Source organism: Panthera pardus, unplaced genomic scaffold (genome assembly GCF_024362965.1).
Source record: "Panthera pardus isolate Hobbes unplaced genomic scaffold, ASM2436296v1 HiC_scaffold_24, whole genome shotgun sequence".
Lineage (NCBI taxonomy): Eukaryota > Metazoa > Chordata > Mammalia > Carnivora > Felidae > Panthera > Panthera pardus.
This window is the reverse complement of record NW_026526810.1, coordinates 133,583,961-133,606,533: the sequence shown is the minus strand read 5'-3', so window position 1 is coordinate 133,606,533 and position 22,573 is coordinate 133,583,961. Positions and strand designations below refer to the sequence as shown.

The 22,573-nt window shown below is 47.9% G+C and overlaps 2 protein-coding genes across 3 annotated transcripts in view; one reads left to right on the top strand and one right to left on the bottom strand.

Moving 5' to 3' along the window:
* The window catches only part of CCNK (cyclin K), a 29,860-nt gene extending 23,196 nt beyond the window's left edge, over positions 1–6,664 (bottom strand). Inside the window, 1 exon segment of the mRNA XM_053889785.1 lies at positions 6,296–6,664. The gene's annotated coding sequence lies outside the window, so the exon portion shown is untranslated.
* Positions 6,665–6,871: 207 nt separating this feature from the next.
* Positions 6,872–22,573, top strand: part of SETD3 (SET domain containing 3, actin histidine methyltransferase) — an 81,128-nt gene continuing 65,426 nt past the window's right edge. Inside the window, exons 1-2 of one of the 2 annotated variants that reach the window (XM_053889784.1) lie at positions 6,872–7,031; positions 22,066–22,175. In XM_053889784.1, the coding sequence (XP_053745759.1) occupies positions 22,073–22,175 (103 nt within the window). In that variant the 5' untranslated portion in view covers positions 6,872–7,031; positions 22,066–22,072. The remainder of the gene's footprint in view (positions 7,032–22,065; positions 22,176–22,573) is intronic. The other variant, XR_008417318.1, reaches the window with a different exon arrangement.

Here is a 22,573-nt window from a genome sequence, read left to right as displayed (position 1 = left end):
CTTTCACTTTATAAAATGTGGGGGAAACTCAAGTAAGACCACTTATTTGACCGGGTCTCCCTTATTCCCTCTGGGTCAGTCTCTCTCGGCAGCCAAAGAATGCTTGCTTATGTATGAGTAGTGATTTTATAAATTAACACGATGTGTAAGTGCATTACAGCACACAAAAAGAAAAGCACGCTAACTTTAACTGCATGGTTTACTAATTTTCACAAAGTGAACACACTTTTGTGACACCATTCAGCTGTGAAACAGAATTCTACAGACATCCCGGACTCTCTCCTGTTTCCTCTTATAACCACGATTCCCCCAGAGGTAACTGCTATCTTGACCTCTGGTCCCAGCAACGAGTCTTGCAGGGTTCTGAAGGGCCCTGGAATGGTAGAGTATCACTCTTTCACAACGGCTTTCTTCTGCTCCACATTATGTCTGTGGGGTTCATCCTTGCTGCACAGACCAGTACCCGTTCATTCTCATTACCGCATAGCACTGGTTTTCAACTAGGGGCGAATTTGTCCCTCAGGGACACTTTGCAATGTCTACAGACATTTTGGGCTATCGTAACTAGGGAGCTGCTGCTGGGCATCTAGTGGGTAGAGGCCAGGAATGTTGCCGAACATCTACAAGGTGCAGAACGACTCTCCACAAGGAAGTAACTGTTCCAAAATGTTGATGGTGTTGAAGTTGAGAAACTCTGTTGTACAGTGTTCTTTGAATAAAACATAATTTACTTATCCACTCTACTGTGAACGGACATTTGCGATATTTCCAGTTTTTCATTATTAATAATAGTAACAAACATCCATGCACATTCTTGTGGAGCAGAAAGCAACTGGCCAACTGGTTGAGGGAATCATCATCTCAAAATCTCTGTAATGTATTCACAGCACACTAGCTGGGAACATCTACTTTAAGATATATGGACCTAACAGTTCTGCATGTAGTTACTCATTCAAATATTTGCTGAGTATTTACTATGAGCCAGGCCTCAATGACACAGCAGGAACGGAGATGCAAGGTCTTTGCCCTACCTGAAGCTTAGGTTCTAGGAAGCTCATGTCCTAGCGGCAGAGACAAAGAGAAACAAATATGTTACTATTTATCAGGGAGTGGCAAGTGCCATGAAAAACAAGAAGGCATGGTAAGGGGGCAGAGAATGAGGCAGGGGCTGTTTGGAGATGACCAAGTTAGGAGACTAAAGTAGCTGTTCAAGTACCGCCTGATGAGGGCTTGTCCCCCTCCCTCAAGATGATGCTGAGACAAGAAGCAAGAACCACATTGGGCTGTGATGCAAATAAATAAAGGCAAGAGATGATTTCAAGCTTGTTTGCCTGACAGAGAGGGTAATACTAAAAAGAAAAATGGGGAAGGAGGTAGTTTTGATGGTGGGGCCTGGGGCAGGGAGAATTTGGGTTCCAAAAATATTAGGTTTGAAGAGCCCACAAAACATCTGTATGGAAACAGCTATCAGACCTAGAAACAGGACTGAAGTCTGGAAGAACATATCTATCTGGGATTCCTCCATATAGAACTGACAACTACAGTCATGGTGGCAGGCGGAGGGATGGAAAGTGAAAAAAGAGGTCTGGAGACTGAACTTGAGAAAGCAGAAAAATCTCCAAAGGAAAGAAAGGGAAGGGTGGTCCGAGAGGTGGGAAGCTTGTAACTTCAGCTGCAAGAGAAACCAAAGGACACGGGCTGAGACAGATGTGGCAGTTAACAGTGACAAACACTGAAGAAAATCTAAAGAACAAAGAATTAAGGAAAGGCTACTTTGGTGGGGAGTTCTCAGAGTCACTGAAAATTGACTATAGGAATGTTCGCACAACTCCATACTGAAGACTGCTGGCTTGTACGCGACTTTAAATGGGTGATTCGTGTCGTATGTGAACTGTCTCTGTAAAGCAGAAACACACGTACGTAAATGGCAGAACCTTTGCACAAGTGCGGTGGGGCAGAAGGGAGACTGCGAAAAGGAATGAACAGGCTACGAAACAGGGTTCTTGTTTACTCAGCGGAGAGGAGAGTGAGAGATGTCTGAGGCAAGAAGGGAAGGAGCCACTAGAGGAGGCAGAACAAGCCACTAGGGGTTAAATGGCCAAGGGATAATAAAACGCATAGTAAAAACGTTAACCTCAGGGAGGAAGCTCTTTCTCTGAAACAGGAGGGAAGGAAAAGTTTGAGGAAGATAACGAAAAGTCACTTAAGGGGGAGGAAATAAATGCTACCCCCTCCCCGTAGAGTATGAAGGCCTGTGCTGAGAGGAAAGGGGAAGACTGAGGAAAAGGGAAGGGACCCAGTGGGGGGGGGGGGGGGGACATAGGAGTGGAAAACAAGCTCCTTACATGGTTTTATTGAACCACAGATATACTCTGCCTGCTCTACCTTGCTGCCAGGGGCCAAACCCCATGCTAATAATTCAGCATAGTGCCTTTAGATTATTATTTTTCATGTTTTTATTTTTAGACAGAGAGAGAGAGAGAGAGAGAGAGAGAGACAGAATCCGAAGCAGGCTCCAGGCTCTGAGCTGTCAGCACAGAGCCCGACACAGGGCTTGAACTCATGGACCATGAGATCATGACCTGAGCTGAAGTTGGATGCTCAACCAACCCAGGCACTCCCCTTTTTATTTTTTAATTTTTGTAAAATGTTTATTTATTTTTGACAGAGAGAGAGAGAGAGAGAGAGAGAGAGAGAGAGAGCGCGCGCCTTTAGACTCCGGGGCCAAATAAACAATACACGAAAGTGAAAATAAACGTACATAAATAGAATCAAACAGTCCTCACTCCCCTGAAAAAGTCCATACCTCAGTTCTACACCCCTGTTCCTATTACCCTTTATTGATTTTTTCACAAGACCCTAAAGTTACAGGTTTTCTCATTAGCAGCTCATGATTACTGTGAAAATGGCTCAGGGTTACGAGCACCACAAGTAAAAATCTCTCAATAAACAAGCGGCATGTCAAAGCTTTTCAGCAACATCTTCCAGGAATGTGCTTTAGATATAGCATTTTAAATGATGAAAGAAGAAATGCATTTTCAAGTTCAGAATTTGGACACCTACATGTTGGAAGCAACAGTGAAGGTCATTACTCAATTTTCTCACCTAGTACAGAAACTCCCTCTAAATAAGTAATACTTAGTCACTCACTAACCTTCATTTGACCACTTTCATTAATGAACATTAATGGTTTACAAAGCAGCCTATGGCATTGCTGGGTATCACTAACTAGTGTTCACCTTTATTTTTGTGTTAGTCTTACATTGACTTTTCCGCCTTTCAACAACTCTCTGAATCCTTACCTTTCCCTTATCTACTAATTGCCTCTCAAATGTGAAGACAATTTTCCCATTCCCTTCTCTTCTCCAGGGTAAACAAACATCTCTATTTTCTCAACATGGTTTTTAGTGTTTCAAGATAACCCCTAAACATTAGCAACCAAAATGGAAAACACTGTTTACACGATCTTCATAGTAAGTGGGGGAAGGGAGATTACTAATACTCAGCAACATGTCCATTGTGTGTCCACTGAGACACAGCATGCCTGCAAGCTATATTTTCTTATTCTCACAATTTATTGTGGAGAAACCAGAACCAAAGAGACATGAAACAGCTTGCCTAATTCACAAAGGTCGTAAATGGCAGAGCCACAATTTGTCGTTAGATGAAAATATCGCTTCCCCTCAATCTGGGGAAGATTCTACACTTTGCTTCCACAAATGGAACATTACGTCCTACAATCCACGCCCCCCCCCCTTTTTTTCCCCCAAATCTGGTCTTCCTCGTCTCAGATATGCATAATGAGCTTTTGTAGATTTGACCTGGCAAATTTACATCTTGTTAATTTTGACCTATTGTTTCAACCTTTAAGAATTGTTTATAGCTACAGGTTTTGAGTACATTTATTAATGTGAGGAGTATGCCTCATATATTTAAAGTTGGCAATAAAAAAAAAGGTGCCAACCAGAATAGGGGCAAGACCAGAGCCCTATAGCTCATCTCTAAACACCTGTCTTCGGGCTGACATCAACCCATTAATCATTTGAGGTTTGGTAATTTCAATGGACATAAATCCACCCAAGCAGACCTTAGCCAGTGTACATGTGTCTCTTGTGTCTACTAGGACAGGAAGAGAGATACATTCAGTGTCCTCAGGAAACCTAAATGGACCCATGCCTGGCAATCCCTCATTCACCACCAAGGTAGCAAACTTCGAGGGACAAGTAATTAGACGTATGTCATCTGGCTGGCTTTTTTTTAGTTGAAACTCTGCAAGTTTGAGGGAATGAGCTCTCCTTTCCCAAGTACTCACAAACTCTTTCTGCTCTCCCAACAAGGCCCTAAAACACAGGGCACCAGAGTGGCTCAGCTGGTTAAGTGTCCGACTTCAGCTGAGATCACGATCTCACGGTTTGTGGGTTCGAGCCCCACATTGGGCTCTGTGCTGACAGCTCACAGTCTGGAGCTGCTTCGGATTCTGTGTCTCCCTCTCTCTCTGCCCCTCCCCTGTTTGCACTCTGTATCTGTCTCTCAAAAATGAATAAAAACATTTAAAAATTAAAAAAAAAAAACAAAACCAAGGCTCTAAAATAGAGTAACAAGTTCTAGCATCCAAGAGCCATCAACCTAACTGCTCTCCGCAAAATCTGAGCTATTTACCAGATTCCACTCTTCCACCATTAACTGTTGTTTTCAGATTCCTCAAAAGCTATGAGCAGTGATTTTACAATTTTACCTGCAAGTATATCATTTATCTGACCCTAAAAACATGAAATGGATTTAATCCAATTTGGAGTTCTTTATAATCTCCTCCATTACCTTGAACTTCCTTTTCATTTTGTTGGTCCTTACCCAATTCTTAGAGACAGCAAACAAACCATTTTTCTTCAGCGAACTCACTGCTTTCAAACATTATCTCCCGAGGTAAGGTAGTTCATTATCTCCCTAGGTAAGGTAGGCTAAAACCATTTTTTCTTTACGACATTCAGTTTCAGAAGTGGCATTGAAAATGTAAGGACCTCCTTAGTAATTAGAATGTTTCCTTATTGCTTGGTGCAAACTACATTTTCAAAACGAAACACCCATTATGTTTTATGCAAGAATCAACAAATAGGGTTGAATGATGCATTACAATATAATGAGACAAAAGGAAAAAAAAACCCTGAAAATTAGACACTAAGAGTGGTTACTGTGAATAAAATAAAATAATCCGGGATAACTCTTACATTTACCGTCAAGATTATTTAACAAGCAAGCAACCTAAAGCCGCTAACGATCTTAACCAAAATGTCTACCAATATCACCATTACCCATCCATTCTTCATTCAACAAGCTGGAAAGCTTACAATACGTCACTCAGTGTTCTAGGTGCTGAGGATACAAAGCCCCTCATGGAGTTTTCATTCTAGCAACATCATTCAAACAAACCCTTAATGAGCGCCTACAAATGAAAGGCACCATACTAGATACATCTAAAGAGCGATTTAGAACGAGATACATAATCACTATCAAGTTTACTTTAAAACCACAAGAGATCACCCTCAAGTAACTGCTCTCAAAAGTCGCGCCTGACGTCAGATGATTTCGCGAAAGGTCGGTTTAACTGGCAGTCCAAGCTTAGGGAGCGTTACCAACCGTGCTCGGGGCTGGTAACAGTCCAAGTACTTTCAGACCACCTCAGACTTACGCCTCAATTTTCTTAAGAACAACTGCTTTAATAACAAACCAAACAGTCCAGAAGAGGATCGGTAAAGACCACGTCTCGGCAAGAACGAACCTAATCGCGGAAGTTCCTTTTCCTTATTTCTAGTCCCACCCTGTTACATGGTTCTTCAGACTCCGAAGTCGGAGTACCTCAGACGTAGAGTCGAGTAAGTCTCAGGCCTAACCTCGACAGGGACCAGCACACTGCGAAATAAACTGGGAAGATATAGGTACACTGCGATTGTGCGGCTCAGAGGCTGCGCGCGCGTTTAAGAGCACGCGCCCCCCCCCCCCCGCCCCTTCTCCCCATCTGCTAGAAAGTCCCCGAATCCTAGCCGCCCCTCACTTCGAGGGCTGCTGTCTGTTTTAGGGTCCGCGTCGGCCTCCCTGCCCCGCTCCTGTGTCTCATACACCCTCTCGAAGCCCAACCCGCAGCCCCGCCGTCGCCCGCTAACTTCGATTTGCACCAGGGATAGCGGAGCGAGGCGGAATCCCGAAAAAGAGACTCCGCCAATGGCCGGAGATAAACGGCCATACCATACTCCGACCTCCAGGGAAGTGGAGGTGAGCGGCGGTCCGTCGGGTCACTCACCCCTCGCCTCAGGCAAGCCCCTTAGCGACGTCTCTCCTCGCCAACCGCGGCCATCTTGGACGTGGAATGTCGGGGAAGCGACGTCATCTCGCTGCGTCCGCGACGAAAAACCAGCGACCGGGCGCGGCCCCGCCCAGCCACCCCTAACCGTACTGCACGGCCTCCTCTCCAGCCATTGGGCCTGCGGGCCAGAACGGCCTCGGCCCCGCCAGCTTCGGCGCCACAATTGGCTGGGCTGCGCCCACGCCAGGCGCTGATTGGAGAACGGGAGCCTCGGGCCCCGCCTCCCGCGTCCAAGTTCCGTTAGCATGTTCGGTTGCTCCCGAATTCCCTCTCGCCCCGGGGGGGGCGGGACTGCCGAAATAGAACGCCCCCGGGCTGGCTCCTCCTCCTGCCCGCAGCGACGGCTGACCCGTGGGGAGGGGCCGGGAAGAGACTGGCGACACTTTCGTCTTGGGAGAGCTCTACTTTCTTCTGATTGGCTGACGGGCGCCCCCCGTGCGTCGGAGCCGCGGGCCAATGGGCGGCGGTGGCGGCGGCCCGGGGGCGGGGCCCGGGGGCGGGCGGAGCCGGGTTGGGCCGCGGCGGCGGGGCCGTCTCAGGCCGCCGTCCCGCCCCTCCCGTCCGGCCGCCGCCGCCGCCGCCGCCGCCGCCGCCTGGGGCTTGGTTGAGGCGGACGGTGGGTCCGGGCCCGAGTGTGGCGCCGCCGCCGCTGCGCGAAGGGGCAAGCGGGCAGGTGAGTGCGGGCGGCGGTCCCCCGGCGCGCGCGGCTCGCGGGCAGACTCTCGCCGCCGCCCCCGAGCGCGGTGAGGACGTCCCCCGCCCCGGCCGGCGCCCCTCGGCCCAGGTTCTGCGCGCGCCCCGCCGGTCGGCCGGCGTCCGAGGTGCGGGCGGCGGTGTGCGCCCCTAGGGCCAGGCGGGAAGGCCGGATGCGGGGCCCCGGCGGGTCGGGGGTGGGGGCGCCGTTCGGCCTCTGTCCCCCCCCTCCCCGGCCCGCAGCCCCTCGGGGGCGTCCGGCCGGCCCGGAGGCGGCGGCAGGTGCAGGGAGCGCCGGTCGCTGGGCGCCCGCCGGGTGGGGCCCGGGCGGCTCCGGCTCGCGCTGGGCGGCTGGGCTGTGCGTGCGGCCGGCCCGCGCTCCCTTCCTTCCTTCCTTCCTTCCCTCCCCGCCGCCGCCCGGGTGAAGGCTGTGTGGCTTCTGCGTTCCGCTCCCCAAACGTCAGGTGCGCCCGGGGACCAGCCCCTGCTTCTCTCTCTCACTTTCCAGCTATAAAAACAGGCGTTGAAAATAGGTCATCTGTCTTCCCACGCGCCCTGGCCGTGGTCCACACGCTCGGCGCCCTACTAGGGAGAAGAATTCGGTGCTTTGGAGTTTGTCATTCCGGCCCTTCAACTCTTCCTCCTCTCGGCTCCGGCCGGGCGCCGCGACTCCGCCTTCGCCCCGCTTGTCGTCGGGGCACGGGAGCCTCCGGGTAGCGGGCGCCACTCGCCGCGCGGCCTCGCCCCCGCCGCGTAGCCGCACGTGTAGGATCGCTTGCAGGGTGTTGCTTGGCGATTCCAGATGAGGGACGTGTCATTTCAAAAGCGAAAGTACTTTTAAAGTCTGTTGACAGGTGACTTTTGCTTCCAAGACCTTCCGAGTTCACTGTTGAGCGATGAACCTGCTCCTAGCGTGATTGTGGGTGTTGGTTCCACAGCTATATGCGTTTGTCCCAACTCGTAGAACCGGACACTGAAAAGCGAATTTTATCATGTATAAACGATACCTCTCCCTTCCCTGTGTTTCTTCTCAGTTGACCCCGCTGGTATTTCAAAATGGAAATAGCCAGTGATAATCTTGGAGAGGTTTTTCTTACCATTTTAAGTGAATGCATTTAACTCAAGAATATAGCGAAATAAAAGCAGCTTTCCACTGTTAAAGTTTGGCAAGACTGGCTTGAACCATGATAAATGGTGCCTATGCAGGCTACTGTGTGTGCAATCCCGCCTTTTACCAAATTAGTCCCAGGGGCTGCTGTGATTGATATTCTGGTCAGGTTCCAACAATTTAAGGAGGAGTGTTTTTCTCTGGCCCCAGAAAGGAGTTTGCAAAGCCAAGTTCTCAAATACAGAACAACCTCTTTATTGGAATTCCAAACCTCAGTTTTTAGCCTTCTGCTGCCCCTTCCTGCCTGCCCTCCTTTCAGCCTATTCAAAATTGTAAGCTGACGTCTGAAATGCTACTCCATCCTGAGAGGGTAAAATGGTTGCTGCTTTCCTTCTCTTCCTCAGTTTGCTGACCTCTCTTGGTGCTTTTGTTCCTGGCAGTGGCATTGATGTTGGGCTTGAAGATTGAAACATTTTCCGCAGTGGAAATGAAAGTTTCTGTTGAGTTCTGTCAGTAAGAGTGCAGTAAGATTGTCAGTAAGAAAGTAACACTTAACTGATCTTCTCTTCCCTATGGCAAGCATTTAGGCCACATTTTAAATGGTTAAATCTTTGCTTGAAGAGCCGCTGGAAAATGAGGAAAATGTAAAGGTTGTGCTGAAACATTTTTCCCTTCTTAAGCTCAACCACTGGAAAACTGTTTTGTTAGGAGCGCTCACGACAGCCTCCTTAAAACTTGATGCTTTCGCGTCTAGAAGAGCCTGACGGGTGACAGCTGGAGGAAAGTGTCAACCTGAGTACAACCAAGGCCTGCTGGTAGTGGAAGGATTTAGTAGGCAGTTACAGAATTCAATAAAACCAGGTACACAGTTTGTGGCCTGTGGAATGTGAGCAGGCCTGGGAGCAGAAATCTTACCTGCTAGCTGAGACTTACTCTGGATTCTTTTTTTTTTTTTTTTTTTTTTTTTTTTGCTGGCTGTCGGTTCACTTTGAGGCTTTCCAGTTCCTTAAATGTTTGAATTACATAGTCTCCTTTTTTTTCTTATCTCAAGTCTGAAGTAACTTTTAGAAACACAGCTAATAATAGTAGATCTTTTTTGTGTGTGTAGTTTGATGACTATCTTTCACTGGCAGGTTTTTGTTTTTTGTTTTTTTGTTTTTTTTCCCTTTAGAGACTGGTTTGCTGGCTAGTGCATGGTGCTTCTGTCGGGGGTGGGGAGGCCAGTGCGTCTCCTCTCTTTGTACCTAAGTCCTGGGAATGGAGCCATGATCTTGTTCCCCCATTAGAGGAACCGGAGTCACTTACTACTGTGGCACTCAACATTTTTTAACAGAGCAGTGAATATGTCTTTATTCTTAGGTCACTTTGCAAGTCGCCTGTGGCCAGTTGTTTTCTCAAATTGCTCACGTTATATTTGGGCCCATCTTATCGTTGACGAACGTTTTGATTTGCTGTGCATCCTTTTTCTCTTGCTGCGGTCGTCGTAGACATGTTTATCTTGGATATCAGTTCGTTCTGAGTCCTATTTAACATAATGATAGTATTATGTAAAGAAAGCTTAGTTGGCAGAATTGGCCAGATTAGAAGTCCTACTTTTGTTGTTAAATTCATCCAATAACTCAAGCCAGAGATTAGCTGTGTAGACTCTTATTTCCTCTAGGTTTTAGAAAGGAACAGGTGTAAATCAAGAGGTACGAGCCCAAGTATTGACAGTTTGCAACTGAAATAAATTTGAGTGGAAGAAAAATGATTCTAAATGATTATGAAAGTCAAATACCAAAGTTAAGACTTTGAAGTTCTTTCTTATTCTAGTACTTTCTAAGTAGAAGTTAATTAGTAATCAAGACAAGCCCAAACACTTTTGGCTGACCGTGGAAGACGAGCCCGACCCTGAAGTTAAGATTTTGAGAAGAATCTGAGTGATGCTCATTACCAAGCCGAGGGAGATCATAACCTGCTGCTTGTGTTGGCTTCAGTGGTGGGGATGTGTGGAGGGCGGGCAGGGAAAAGAGAACAGGAAGAAATGTTCTTCACTCTTTTCTAGAAGGACTAAAGCCTTGTCCAGAGAATGTAATCAGGGTGTCTACATAGAACTCTTAATAAATGTGCTGTGTTTTAGGCTCATCACCTATCTACGATCCTGAGTTTCACTCTTCACGTTTTTAGGACACAGTTCGTTAGGATTTAGCAAGGTGCAAACAGTCACATGACTGAGTGATTTAAAGCTTTCAGTCTCAGGAAACAGGCCTGACTCTTCACTATCAATAATTTTCCAGGGAGCACAGTTAAAAGAAAGGAAGGGTTCGTGTTGAAAAATACTCATTAAAGTTGCTTTTGCCATATTGGCTGATGATTAACGAAGTTTTCCGTGTGTTGATCGTAATGGCTTAGCACTGCTACATGTTTCTAAGTGGTTTCTGCAGTTTCTTGACATGAGTGTGGCATTGCAGAGATCAATGTGGGATATGCGGGACTGGGCAGAGGCTTATTTGGAAGCTTCCCATTGAAGCTGAGGCAACTCCCATTTGTTTGGACAAGGCTAGCAAAACGGCTCTCTACCTGAAAAAGGCCGAAGAGGTAAAACGTTTACGTGGTACGTTTTGCTACTGTAAGGGAATACTGTTATTTTGAACTTTGGAGGCGATGACCAGCCTTCCAAGCCTTCGCAAGTGGGTTGGTTTTGAGCTGAATCCGTGAAACACTATTGAGTGTCAGTACAGCTTGCCACCAGGGTGTGCTGGTGAGGCTGTGCTGCCAACTGAGTCTTCATCTTGTGTGGAGTTTCTTAACCTCTCTCAATTTCAACTTTCTCATCTGTAAAGTGGGTATGATTCTATCTCTTTCTATTGTGTGAAATGCCTCCCTCAGCTTCTGATAAAGTAAGTGCCCAATTGATGCAGTCATGATGAAGACAGTCACGTTGGGGACCTGCCGTAGGACATTGTGTGTGGCAGGGGTGATGGTGACAGTGGCCTGGAAACAAACAATGACAGCATGAAAATTGCATTTCGGTTCAGACACTCACTTGATACAGCACGTCTGGTCTTGCTGAAAATCCGTTTGTGTAACAAAGGTTTCAGTTGATTGTCATTTTGTCCTCAAGGCTGTGGGACTGTGTGTCACTCATCTGTGCCTTTCAGATTAGATACTCGAGAAATGTGCACTGAACAAATGAATGCACTCCTTTGTTTACTTGACTCGTAGGAAAGCCCGGGCAGTCTCAGGCGTAATCCTAAGATCCCCTTGATTCGAGTTCCAGGAAGACAATCCCCACTGAACTGTGCCCCTCTCAGAGCTCATCAGAAGGGTTTTGTTGCCTGGAGAAAAAACTTCATTGGACATACCTAACTGAGTTTTGTCCACTTTTGACAAGGAGTATGTTAAACCGGGAGAAGAGAAGACTTTGTGGGGGAACAGAGTGCTGTCTTCAAAAATTTGAAGGGTAGTCGTTTCTCTTTGAAAGGCCGAAGTGGGGGACAGGTCAGAGGAGATGATGACCTTTCCAACAACGTAGTGCTGGAGTGGCTCGCAACCTGGAAATGCACACGCGGCAGCGGGCAGTTAGCAGCTCCAGCCCTGGGAAGCACAGGAGTGCCCGCAGAACCTCCGCTCTGCCCCTCTCTCTGTGTCTGCCCTTAGCAGCAGCAAGCCTCAAGTAGTGCGTTTCTGAGTCACAGCATTCTCCACCCTGCCCTCTCCAGCGTTTTCGGGCCTGAATTCATGGCGGTGGATAGCAGTGCACTTTGACGACTATCATTGCTTCATGACCCTGGGTGGGGTTCTTTTAAACGTGTGCGGGGTTGAGGATTAACACAGATAACCCCAAAAGTCTCTTCCAAGCCCCATATTCCACAGTTCTAGAATCTCAAATCTTAGGGGAGGAATGTGGGTGGCTCAAAGGTAATTTCTTGACGGATTACAGCTGTTTCTTCACTTAACGTTTTTCTTTTTTATTTTAGAAAGACATAATAGGAAATGATTATTCATGATACCAAATGATTCTTTGCTTTCTGAGAGGTTTTTTTTTCAGCTTCCTTTAAATAGGAGCCTCATTTTAAGTGTATTTACAGTTTAATTCAACAGCAGTTTAAAACTGAAACCATTATATATTGAAAAGTCAATCAGAAATGGTTTAAGCATTTCTAAAATTACTGTGTAAATTAGTGGGAAATTAGCAAAAAACACTGTAGAAAGCAAGAAACATCTGTATTTTGTTAAATCTCAAATTTGTGTATATCTACCTGTCCCTATCTACTTACATGACAGCCCAAATTGTTCTGTACAGAGGTTGAAATTTTACTTACATGCAGTTTACAAGGCTGCATTCATCCTGGTACTTAAGTAGTTACTGGCTTGAAACTTGGCTTGAAGGCAAGTAGAAACTGGCTTGAAGAAGGCTTCACCTTCTTGCCTGCCTGCTTGCCTTGACCTCTTGGTACTTTGGAGTTGTGGCACATTGGTACCTCCTTTGATAGGTACTGGAATGATGGATGCCAGTTATCTACCTAAACCGGTAGGGTTCGTATGGCTTGAACCTGCTAATAGGCCCTGCCACTGTAGGGAGAGAGCGCATGTTTCCCATACGTGTTAGTTTCAGTTAACCCGGTAGCATGTGGTGCAGGGACCGAGTGTTCATTATCAGTTTCTGGAGGAGAGAAAACATTGCACGGTTCAATACTTTCCAATTTGAGAGTGCTTTCATTTTCCTAAGCCATCATCCTATAATTTGTGTATTTAATTCAGAATGTAGTAATCTGATCCTAATGGCCTGCCAGATATTTTCGTGAGCTTCTTTTCTTCCTGCACAGAGATCAGACAGGCTCTCTTACTCCCTTCAAGTACATTTACAGCTAGGTGCCTGAGGTAGGAGGAAGCCTTGGACAATTCTCTGCTGCCGTCAATCCAGCTGTAAAGTTGGGTAGGTTCAGGAGATGCTGGGTTAGAGCTCAAACTTTCTGGATAGATTGCCAAAAAATGTAATCAGAAATGTTTATTCTATTTGTATTTAGCTGAAAGCAACTCAGGAAAGATACAAATTTATCTATACTTCCCACTTAGAATTAGGGAAAAAAAAACCCTCAAAAATCACCCAGCTGAATCCTGTCTCTGTTCTGTGTACTCAAGCTAGACTTTGTAATAGTGGGTATAAAGTGCCTAGCACCCTTCCTCACTGCCCCCCTCCTATCAGCCAAGTTGTCTAAATGTGCTTTGTCTAATTTCTCCTATTTTTTAAAATTTTTTTTGAGAGAGAAAGAGACAGAGTGAGCAGGGGAGGGACACATACACACACACACACACACACACACACACACACACACACACACACACACACAGAGTGAGAGAAGGAGACACAGAATCTGAAGCAGGCTCCAGGCTCCAAGCTGTCAGCACAGAGCCCGACGTGGGGCTCGAACGCACGGGTTCTGAGATCATGACCGGAGCTGAAGTCGGATGCTCAACCGACTGAGCCACCCAGGTGCCCCAACCTGACTTTTTATTGCACCACACAGATTATATATAGAAAAATCGCTTGCTTGGTCAGGAGTGATTGTTGAGTACAGATACCAGATGCATATTAGTTAGCAATTAAAATAATTGAATATACCATTTAGTTTATACTTTACTAAGGTCAGTTTTATCTACTAAGTGGAGAGATTGTTGGTGGTTTTACTAAATAGTTTGTGGTGTCTTAAAGAGCCGCATTTTGAGGATTCTATAGATGGTTAAAATATCTCCATGGTGAAGAAGCATAGATAGGAGTGAAACTCCTGGCTTGCCGTTGTTCCTTCTTACAGATGCCCCTTCCTTTGAACGACCGTATGTATAATTGTTTGTAGAATGGCTTTGTCTATCAATCCTGTATTGCTTTCCCACTTAGTTTCTTTTGTCTTAAGTATTGTTTGAATTCTTTTTGGACTGTTTACTTTGGTTTGTCTCCAGGTAATTCCATAAGAATTTATAAATTATACCAGTTTTCAGTCTAAACTTTGGGGGAAAAAAAACCCTTTCAATTGGTGTTGTACCTTCAGGGTAATAATTGGAATTTGTCTTGAATATCTGTATGTGTGTAAATGTGCGTACACATACTTAATTTAGACCTCTTTATATCTTTCTAATATAAATTTTTGAAATAAATATTGGAGATAAATATTTGGTCTCCGTAGGAACTTGATGAATTTCTGGTAGGTGGTTTTTATCCGCTAGGGGCACAAAGGATGTTCAGGCTACCTATTTGTTCATTTGTTGAAACTTGGACTCTAGCCCCCGATCAGCTGAACCACAATGAAAATTACTCATTGTGTGTAACACATTCTTGAATCATAAATGGAAAGGGTAAGTACTTATTTCCAATCCATGAGGTGGAGGAAATCAACATTGTTAGCTAAGAAAGGCAGAAGGGGTTGAATTTAGGAAACCACTCAGAGTGGATTCTGGCATCTTCTCAAATTGCATCTTGAAGCGTGGTCCTCCTTTAATTGTACTTCGCTCCTTGGCCCTCTCTAGCTCCTTCTCCTAGGTCTTTGAGGACTTGTGCACGCTGGGTCCTGTTTCTGCACCGCATCGTCCTCGAGGCCCGCACGTCTGGCCTGCCTTCATTTTGTGTTCCCCCGCAGCTGGCGTAGTCCTGGGCACGCAGACGCAGGACAGGTGGTTCATTGGCTGCATCTACGTCCAGAGCCTGCCTCAGTGTTGGGAGTAATACACATTTCGGGTTGGAAGCGGTGGGTCCACGGTTTGATGGCCGTGGGCTCTTGGCCAAGTCACAGCCGTGTTTAAGCTCCCTGACATGGCATGGCTGTCGTCAGCGTGCTCTGTGCCGGCTGTGGCAGGGATGTGTCTGACCAGGGCAGAGCCCCATGCGGACGCTTGCGCCCCTGGTCACAATAGCTCACAGAGCTTCAAGCTGTGCTTGGGCCATAACCCCCTTTTCTTTTTTCTTTTTTCTTTTTTCTTTTTCTATTGGAAGTGGACTCGTCGCTGCTTTGTTGCTTTCTGAGAGACCAAAAACATTTAAAAACTTTTGCATTTATGTTTATCAGGGAGTTTCTGTTGTGAAAAATACACTAAAGCTTTTCTAATGATAAACCATGGACTCCTGAAAGAAACTTTTAACTTCGTGTGAATTCCATATATTTTATGCATATATAAAAATTTATATATTTACTTTTAAGAGTCTTCTTAGTTCTTTTTCTTTCTTTTTTTTTTTTTTTTTTTTAGTTATTTGTTTTGAAAGGGGGAGAGAGAGTGCGCGCGTGCATGCGCGCCATGTGCACAGGAGCAGGGGAGGGGCAGAGAGAGGAGAGACAGAATCCCAAGCAGGTTTCACGCCCAATGCTGGACTTGAACTCATGAACCATGAGATCGTGACGTGAGCTGAGATCAGGAGTCGGACGCCCAACCGACTGAGCCACCCGGGCGCTCCTCTTCTTAGTTCTTTAGTAGCGGTAGATAAATATTTAGTCAATGTTGCATTTTGACTGATGTTTTATTCACTGGTGGGGGGATATATGGAAATGGTGCTTTGACGCAAAATCGTACTGCTGTAATGGGAAGTAAATCTTACCCACGGGCAATACTAACACATCCAAAATGATATCCAAAGATTTTCTTTCATTGAACAGATACTTGACCCTCATCTGTGTCCACGACACGATACTACACCTACAGGTAATTCAGAGACGGAAGGTTTGTCGTATTTCTGCCACGAGACGGTGCATAAAACGGGTGCGAAGGTAACGTAGGCTCCAGAGCTGGGCCCTGGCAGTGCAGGGAGGGTGACCACAGGCGAGGTGGGGTCTTAGCCAAGACTCAGACACACGGCCACCATGGGGGAAAGGCCCGTAGGCCTCGGTGACGGAGGACAGTGTGGATCAGGGAATGACCGCCAGGCCAAGGGCTAAGGGAGGGCAGTGTGCAGGGAGCTGGCAAACGGGGAGAGAGCCTGATGGTCTTTGGGGTGAAAAGAAGTAAATGTGGGACTTGTGCCGTCCAGGTATACCGTGAGTTAGGGACTTCCTGCAGAGATTAGAACTGGCCCTAAGCCATATCTGACCTAGAAGTAAACAAATGCCACAGACACCAATGGCCGTACGTGTTCAGGCGATTGGCTGCTGGGCCGTAGAACCGGGTGCCGAGAACCCACCCTTCACAGTCTTGAGTTCCTGGGACGCTTGGGTGGTTCTGTCCGTTAAGGCTCTGACTTGAATTCAACTCTTGATTTTCACTCTTGGTCTCATGGTTCGCGAGTTTGAGCCCTGCATCGGGCTTCACGCTGACAACGCGGAGCCTGCTTGGGATTCTTTCTGTCTCCTCTGCTCTCTCTGCCTCTCTCCTCCATCCTCCCTCCCCACCTCAATAAAAAAAAAAAAAAAAAAAAAAAAAAGAATCTTGAGCTCCTCACGCAAACTGAAGGCTCGGCAACAAGGCCATAACCACCTCTGATTAAGGGCACAGGGGCCCCAGAGCAGTGGGGGCTCCCAGGCAGAGCAAGTCCAGGTCAGCCGGAGAGCTTTCCAAGAGGCGGTCAGTGCAAACCTATTTTCCAGGAGGACAGATTAAACCCTGGCCTGGATCTATGACCCTGTACCCTAAGTAGGTATGGTTCCTGGAGACAAGGACAGACAACCCTCCCACCTTAATTAAGATAAAGTGAATGGATGCCTGTATGTAAGATTCTTACTGCCTCTCCTGAGCGAGCAGCTTTCTCTCCATGAGGGTCTCTATCTCTGTGGGAGGGAAACACTCCAAAAAAGAGTCACAAAAGACTGAATCTCAAGGTAATCCAGGACTTTAGCATCTGTGCATCACCTTGAACTTGACTCATTCTTGCTGACATTCATGGCTTCAAGTCTGTGAAATTAATGGAGGAGCCTAGACTTTCCTCAAGGACCTTGGGGGTATTTGGGCTGAGTCTTGAAGTTTGTGAAACATTTTGCCAGGAGGTGAGAAAAGGGTAGTGGAGGATAGCTTCTTTCTAGAAAACGGGGAGAATAAGTATATCCCTGGAGTGTGCCGTGTGAAGAGGTGAGGGGTAGAGGGAAGGCAGCCGGATGAGATGAGATGAGGTGTGATGGACCTTAAGGGCTGTGCTGAGGAGGTGGGACCACCCTGTGAGCTGTGTAAAGACCTTGTGTCGAGCAAAAGAAGTCTACGTATTTGTTATGGGAATTCGGGAACAGACAAAACAAGGTATGATACTCGAGTCGAAATGCTGGTCCCTTGCTGGGGACAGCTAGGACTGGTAACGCACGAGGGAGGCTCCGTGAGTGCTGGCTGTGTCGATACCTCCCGGCAGTGGCCGAGCACTTATCAGGCACTTGGTGCCTCCATCTGTAAAGGCTAGCTGTCCACGTGTGCTGGGGAAGGAGATTGGAGGCAGGGAGATGAAGCCGTGAGGATGGGAGGAACTGGAGGTGAAGGTCTTCACTGGTTTGGGCTTCAGTGACTCTCTCTATAAACATAGCTCCGCCCCCCACCCTGGCCTCTGCAGAGTATGTTCCAGGTACCTGTTCTCCCTGGTGCTAATTGACGGATGTGTTTGGAAATTTGACCTGCGTTGTATTCCTACACCTGTGACTCATTTCTAAAAGCCGGCAGTTTTTTGGCGTAAGGGAAAGAAATCACGAGAACAATTGAGTTTTAAGTATTCCACCGTAGAGTATTATTGCCAAAGGAATCTGTTGTGTTTTCAAATCACTGTGACCAGATATTTAGTGGTCTCTCACCTGCAGGAGAAATTAGACGTCATCTTAACGTTCTGAGGAGACAGAAACTTGGGTGGGAGCTTCAGCAATACTGATTTTGACCTAAGAACTGCCCAAGGAGAGAATTCTTTTTTCTGGGAGCTCATGAGCACCGTATGCAGACAGCCTGCTCTGCGCTGGGTTCTGGGCTGGGTGTCGGGGACACAAATGGAAATAGGACATGGTGCCTCGAGGAGCCCGTTGTCCAGGAGGAAAGCTGGCATGTGAGCAAGACTTCCAGTGCAGTGAGAGCCCGTAGTGGGAGAAGTGGTACAGAGGAGGGGCTGTTACAGCTCAGAGGATCACGAAGGCTTTAGAGGTGATGCCTGGGCAGGGCTTTTAGAGGAAGTGAGTTACTGCACAGGCGACTCAAGTATTGCCGGCAAGGGGTGAGGTGGGCGAGATAGCGGGACAGGGCATAGAGGTGTGTGATGACACCCATATGAGGGACTGGGTGTCCTTGTTGTTGCTGGAGCCTGAAGTGCTGCGGCAGGGATGGCAGCACGGGGCGGGTTTGCGTGTTAGGGATGGCCTTGGGCCCAGACATGTAAAAGACTAGTGTCAAAATGTAAGCGAGAGGTGAATTCAGGAGGTGGGCGGGAGCAGGTGGCAGTAGGCCACATCCAGGGGTGTGGGCGCTTGGCAGGGTGTTGTTGGGCATCGGGTCTGGAAAGACCTTTTAGCCCTCCTGCCCCCTGCAGTGCCCTGTGCTTTTGCTCTGCGTTTCAACAGCAGCAGGGCAGTGGCCCAGCTCGAGAGCCGGGCAGATCTGAGTTCTATTCTGGCTGCACGGCTTACCCGATGTGTGACCTTGGACAAAGCTGAAGGACTTCACCTTTCTGAGAATGTCATCTGAACGATGCGGATGAGGGGTGCTGGGTGGCTCCGTTGGTAAAGCGTCCGACTTCGGCTCAGGTCATGATCTCACGGTTTGTGGGTTCGAGCCCCGCGTCGGGCTCTGTGCTGACAGCTCGGAGCCTGGAGCCTGCTTCAGATTCTGTGTGTCTCTCTCTGTTCCTCCCATGCTCACGCCATCTCTCTCTCTCTCTCTCTCTCTCTCTCTCTCTCTCTCTCAAAAATGAATAAACATTAAAAAAATGTTTTTAAAGATGAGGATGATAGAGGGGTCTAGGGAGATCAAATGAGGAGGTCTGTCTCAGCCCAGCACCTGCAGAGTGTAAGTACTGCACATAAGGGTCAGTGCTGCTCTTTTAATTAATGATCAGCGTGTCAGACAGGTATCTCCATGCTGGGAGTGATGGCAGTTGGGGGGTCTCTGCAGGAGGATCTGCGGGAGGTAAGGGGCTGCGGGCAGAATGAAGACGCCTGCTTGGTGGTGGGTCCACACACGCTGAGGGCCGGTGCATGAGAGTATGGCTGTCTCCAGCTCATGTTCCCCAGGTCTGCTAGGAGAAGGGGAGGGCCTGGGGCGCCTCATCAAAGTGATGTGTTTTTCTTTGTTTTTATTTTTTTTTTATGTTTATTTGTTTTTGAGAGAGAGAGAGAAAATGAATGAGCAGGGGAGGGGTAGAGAGAGAGGGGGACAGAGGATCTGGAGCAGGCTCTGCGTTGACTGCAGAGAGCCTGATGCAGGGCTCGAACTCACGATCTGTGAGACCATGACCTGAGCAGAACTCAGATGCTTAACTGACTGAGCCACCCTGGCACCCCCAAAGTGATGTTCTTAAGTTGTGAGCCTGACACACGAGAGGCTTGCCAGCAGGACTGAAGGGAGAGGCCGAACAAGCCCACCACTCACGGGGGCTGGTTCCTATGGCTCTTCCCACGGAGCTGTATTTGGAAGTGTCATTAAAGTCCTTTGGGGGCAGGGGGATGGGTAAAATAGAGGAAGGGGATTAAAAGGGACAGACTTCTGGTTACAGAACAAGTAAGTTACAGAGATGTAACTACAGCACCGGGAATAGAGTTGTTAATACTGTAACAACTTTGCACCGTGGCAGGTGGTAGCTAGAATCAGGGCGATCACTTTGCAATGTATTCGAATGTTGAATCGCTAAATTGCACACCTGAAATTAATATAATATTGTGTGTCAGCTGCACTTCAATTTAAAAAAAAAAAAAAAGGAAGAAAAGAATACAAAAAATCACCACCCTAAAAGAAATCTTTCTAGACTCCTGGGTAGTTTTAGTTATTTGTGGTCAGGTTCAGTGGTTCCTGCCAGACATGCCCTCAGTGGACAGAGAGCCCGAGATGCAGAGAAGAATGGGAGGTGCTCCAATCAGGCTGTGCCTTCGGCTCGGCCGTGAGCCAGTGACATGTGCACGTGGGGAGCATCTCTCTCCTTTCAGAAGCTAGTCCTTAAGTTCAGGAAAAGGGGCTTAAGCTCTTCCTCCTTCCGTCCTCCCCCCCCCCCCCCCCCACAGTTTTTTATTTGTTTTGTTTTGTTTTTCTGCTTTTGATCTCAGAGCAACTAATTCCTTGCTGCAAAAGTTTTAGGTATTTTTACCTGTTCCTTCTGATTCCAGGATGGCATACACTGTGTAGGGCACACTGTTTAAGACTTACTAGATACATAAAGTTACACATTATACCCACGTGTTAGATACATAAGAGAAGAAACGTATCCTAGTCAAGGTGTGCGATTTTCTATTATTTCAGCACAGGGGCCATATTTGCCTGGCTTCCATTCAGATGAGGTCAGGGATCATCTCTGCGGTGGGAGAGTGTGACGTTGCAACCTTTTATCCCATCCCTCATCTCCACACTACAAGAGTCTTTTCCTTTTGTAAAAATAAATGGGGCAGAGCATGCCTTCTGGTTCCCCTTTGGGTTAAATGTAACTCGGGAGGGCTCCGTGGAGCAGCGTTGCAGTGTCGGTCATTGATCAGGGCTCGGATGGCTGCAGTGGCTTCTTGGCTGAGCACTCTCCATCTTGCTGGGCTGTTGTCCTGAAGTGCTGCTCTCTGGAGGAGGAACGCCGGGGCCAGACTCCTCAGGGCGCTTGTAGCCTCCTTCAGGTGGCCGACTCATGGTGGGGGCAGGGGGCGGGTGCTGAGATCACAGGGAGCCACCTCTCCAGCCAGGCATGTTCGCCCCCCCCCCCCCCCCCCCCGGGGCCCCCTCGGACTTCCCTCATTCCTGCCCTTGCCTGGGATTGCCCCACCCATCCCAATCCCTTACTTTCTTCAAGGCACATCTTGAGGCTCCTTGTTATAAAGCGTTTTCAGGGGCGCCTGGGCGGCTTAGTCAGTTAAGCGTCCGACTTCATGATCTCACAGCTCGTGGGTTCGAGCCCCACACCGGGCTCTGTGCTGACAGCTCAGAGCCTGGAACCTGCTTCGGATTCTGTGTCTCCCTCTCTCTCTGCTCCTCCCCCACTCATGCTCTGTCTCTCTCTCTCTCTCTCTCTCAAAAATACACATTAAAAAAAATTTTAAAGCGTTTTCAGACGAGCATCCTCTCACAGTCTGTGCCCAGCATGCTGTTGGTGCTTTTGTGTCCCACTGTGTCACCTGCTGTGGACTGTTGTCACGTCTCCTACCTGTGAGAGGCTACCAGGCTCGTGGGGGGAGGCGCGGGGAGACCTTGTTCCAGCGGGGGGCTGCTGTCACTTTCCTGGGGTAAAACCCCGGGCTTGACTTCTCCAGCGAAACAGAATGGCAGCGTTCGAGTACCTCTCCGAAGCGTCTTTGAGCTCTCAAACGTCTTCAGCATTTGTCCATAATCTACCGCTCAGGATACAGTTGCTGCCAACGGGCGATGATTCTTCTAAAGCAAAGTGGGAGAGAATATAGGTTTTTGCGCCTGTATGGTGGTTTGTGTTACACGTGTGGATACAAAATCTTTCTCTGTGTAGTGTCGGGGGGTAAGCATTGGAGCGTGCACGGTAAAATCTGTGTCACTTGAAAAAGTTCCGGAGTAACATTTGCTTCTACTATGGTTTTTGTAGGTGAAAAGGAAGGAACTTTTCTTCCAGAAAGTAAAGCGATTTTTTCGTTTGTTTGTTTGTTTGTTTGTTTGAGAGCCTCCAAATACTAATACTTGTCACACCTCTTTTTCTGGAAGGAAACTTGAGGATATGACGCACATGAAGTAAAATGTTAGCATCTTGAGGCTAGGCTGCTGCTGTGCAGTGTTTCATTATTTGATTTGATTCTTTGGAAACGTAATGCTTTTTGCCTTTTCTCTCTCTTCTCTGTAGTCAGAAAATGGGTAAGAAGAGTCGAGTGAAAACGCAGAAATCGGGCACTGGTGCCACAGCAAGTGTGTCGCCGAAGGAAACCTTGAACCTGACCAGTGAGCTGTTACAGAGTAAGTTCCCCCCTGGCCTCCCCGCCCTCACGTGGGGCTGCGAGGCTTCTCCGCTCTGCATGCTCAGGCCACACGGGTCAGTCTCTGGGCTGGCGAGGCGGGAAGTGGGACAGGCTGGGGTTCAAATCCTGGCTTATTAGCCACGTGAGCTGGGCAACTTTTGGAACTGCTCTGACCCCCACTCTCCCCTGCTGTAATAAACCTGGGATATTGGCAGCGGGTAGGGAGGAATGAGGCCCTGGTGAAACCGTGTACGTGAAGCTTCTCTAGCGCAGCCGCCCACAACCGGGGCTCCCCTGGGTCCCGGTGGGCAGGGACCAGCTCGACCACCGTGGACAGGCCGCGTAAGCCCTGTGAGCCTCGGGGTCCACAGCAGTGCGAGGCCAGTGCAGCGGGCC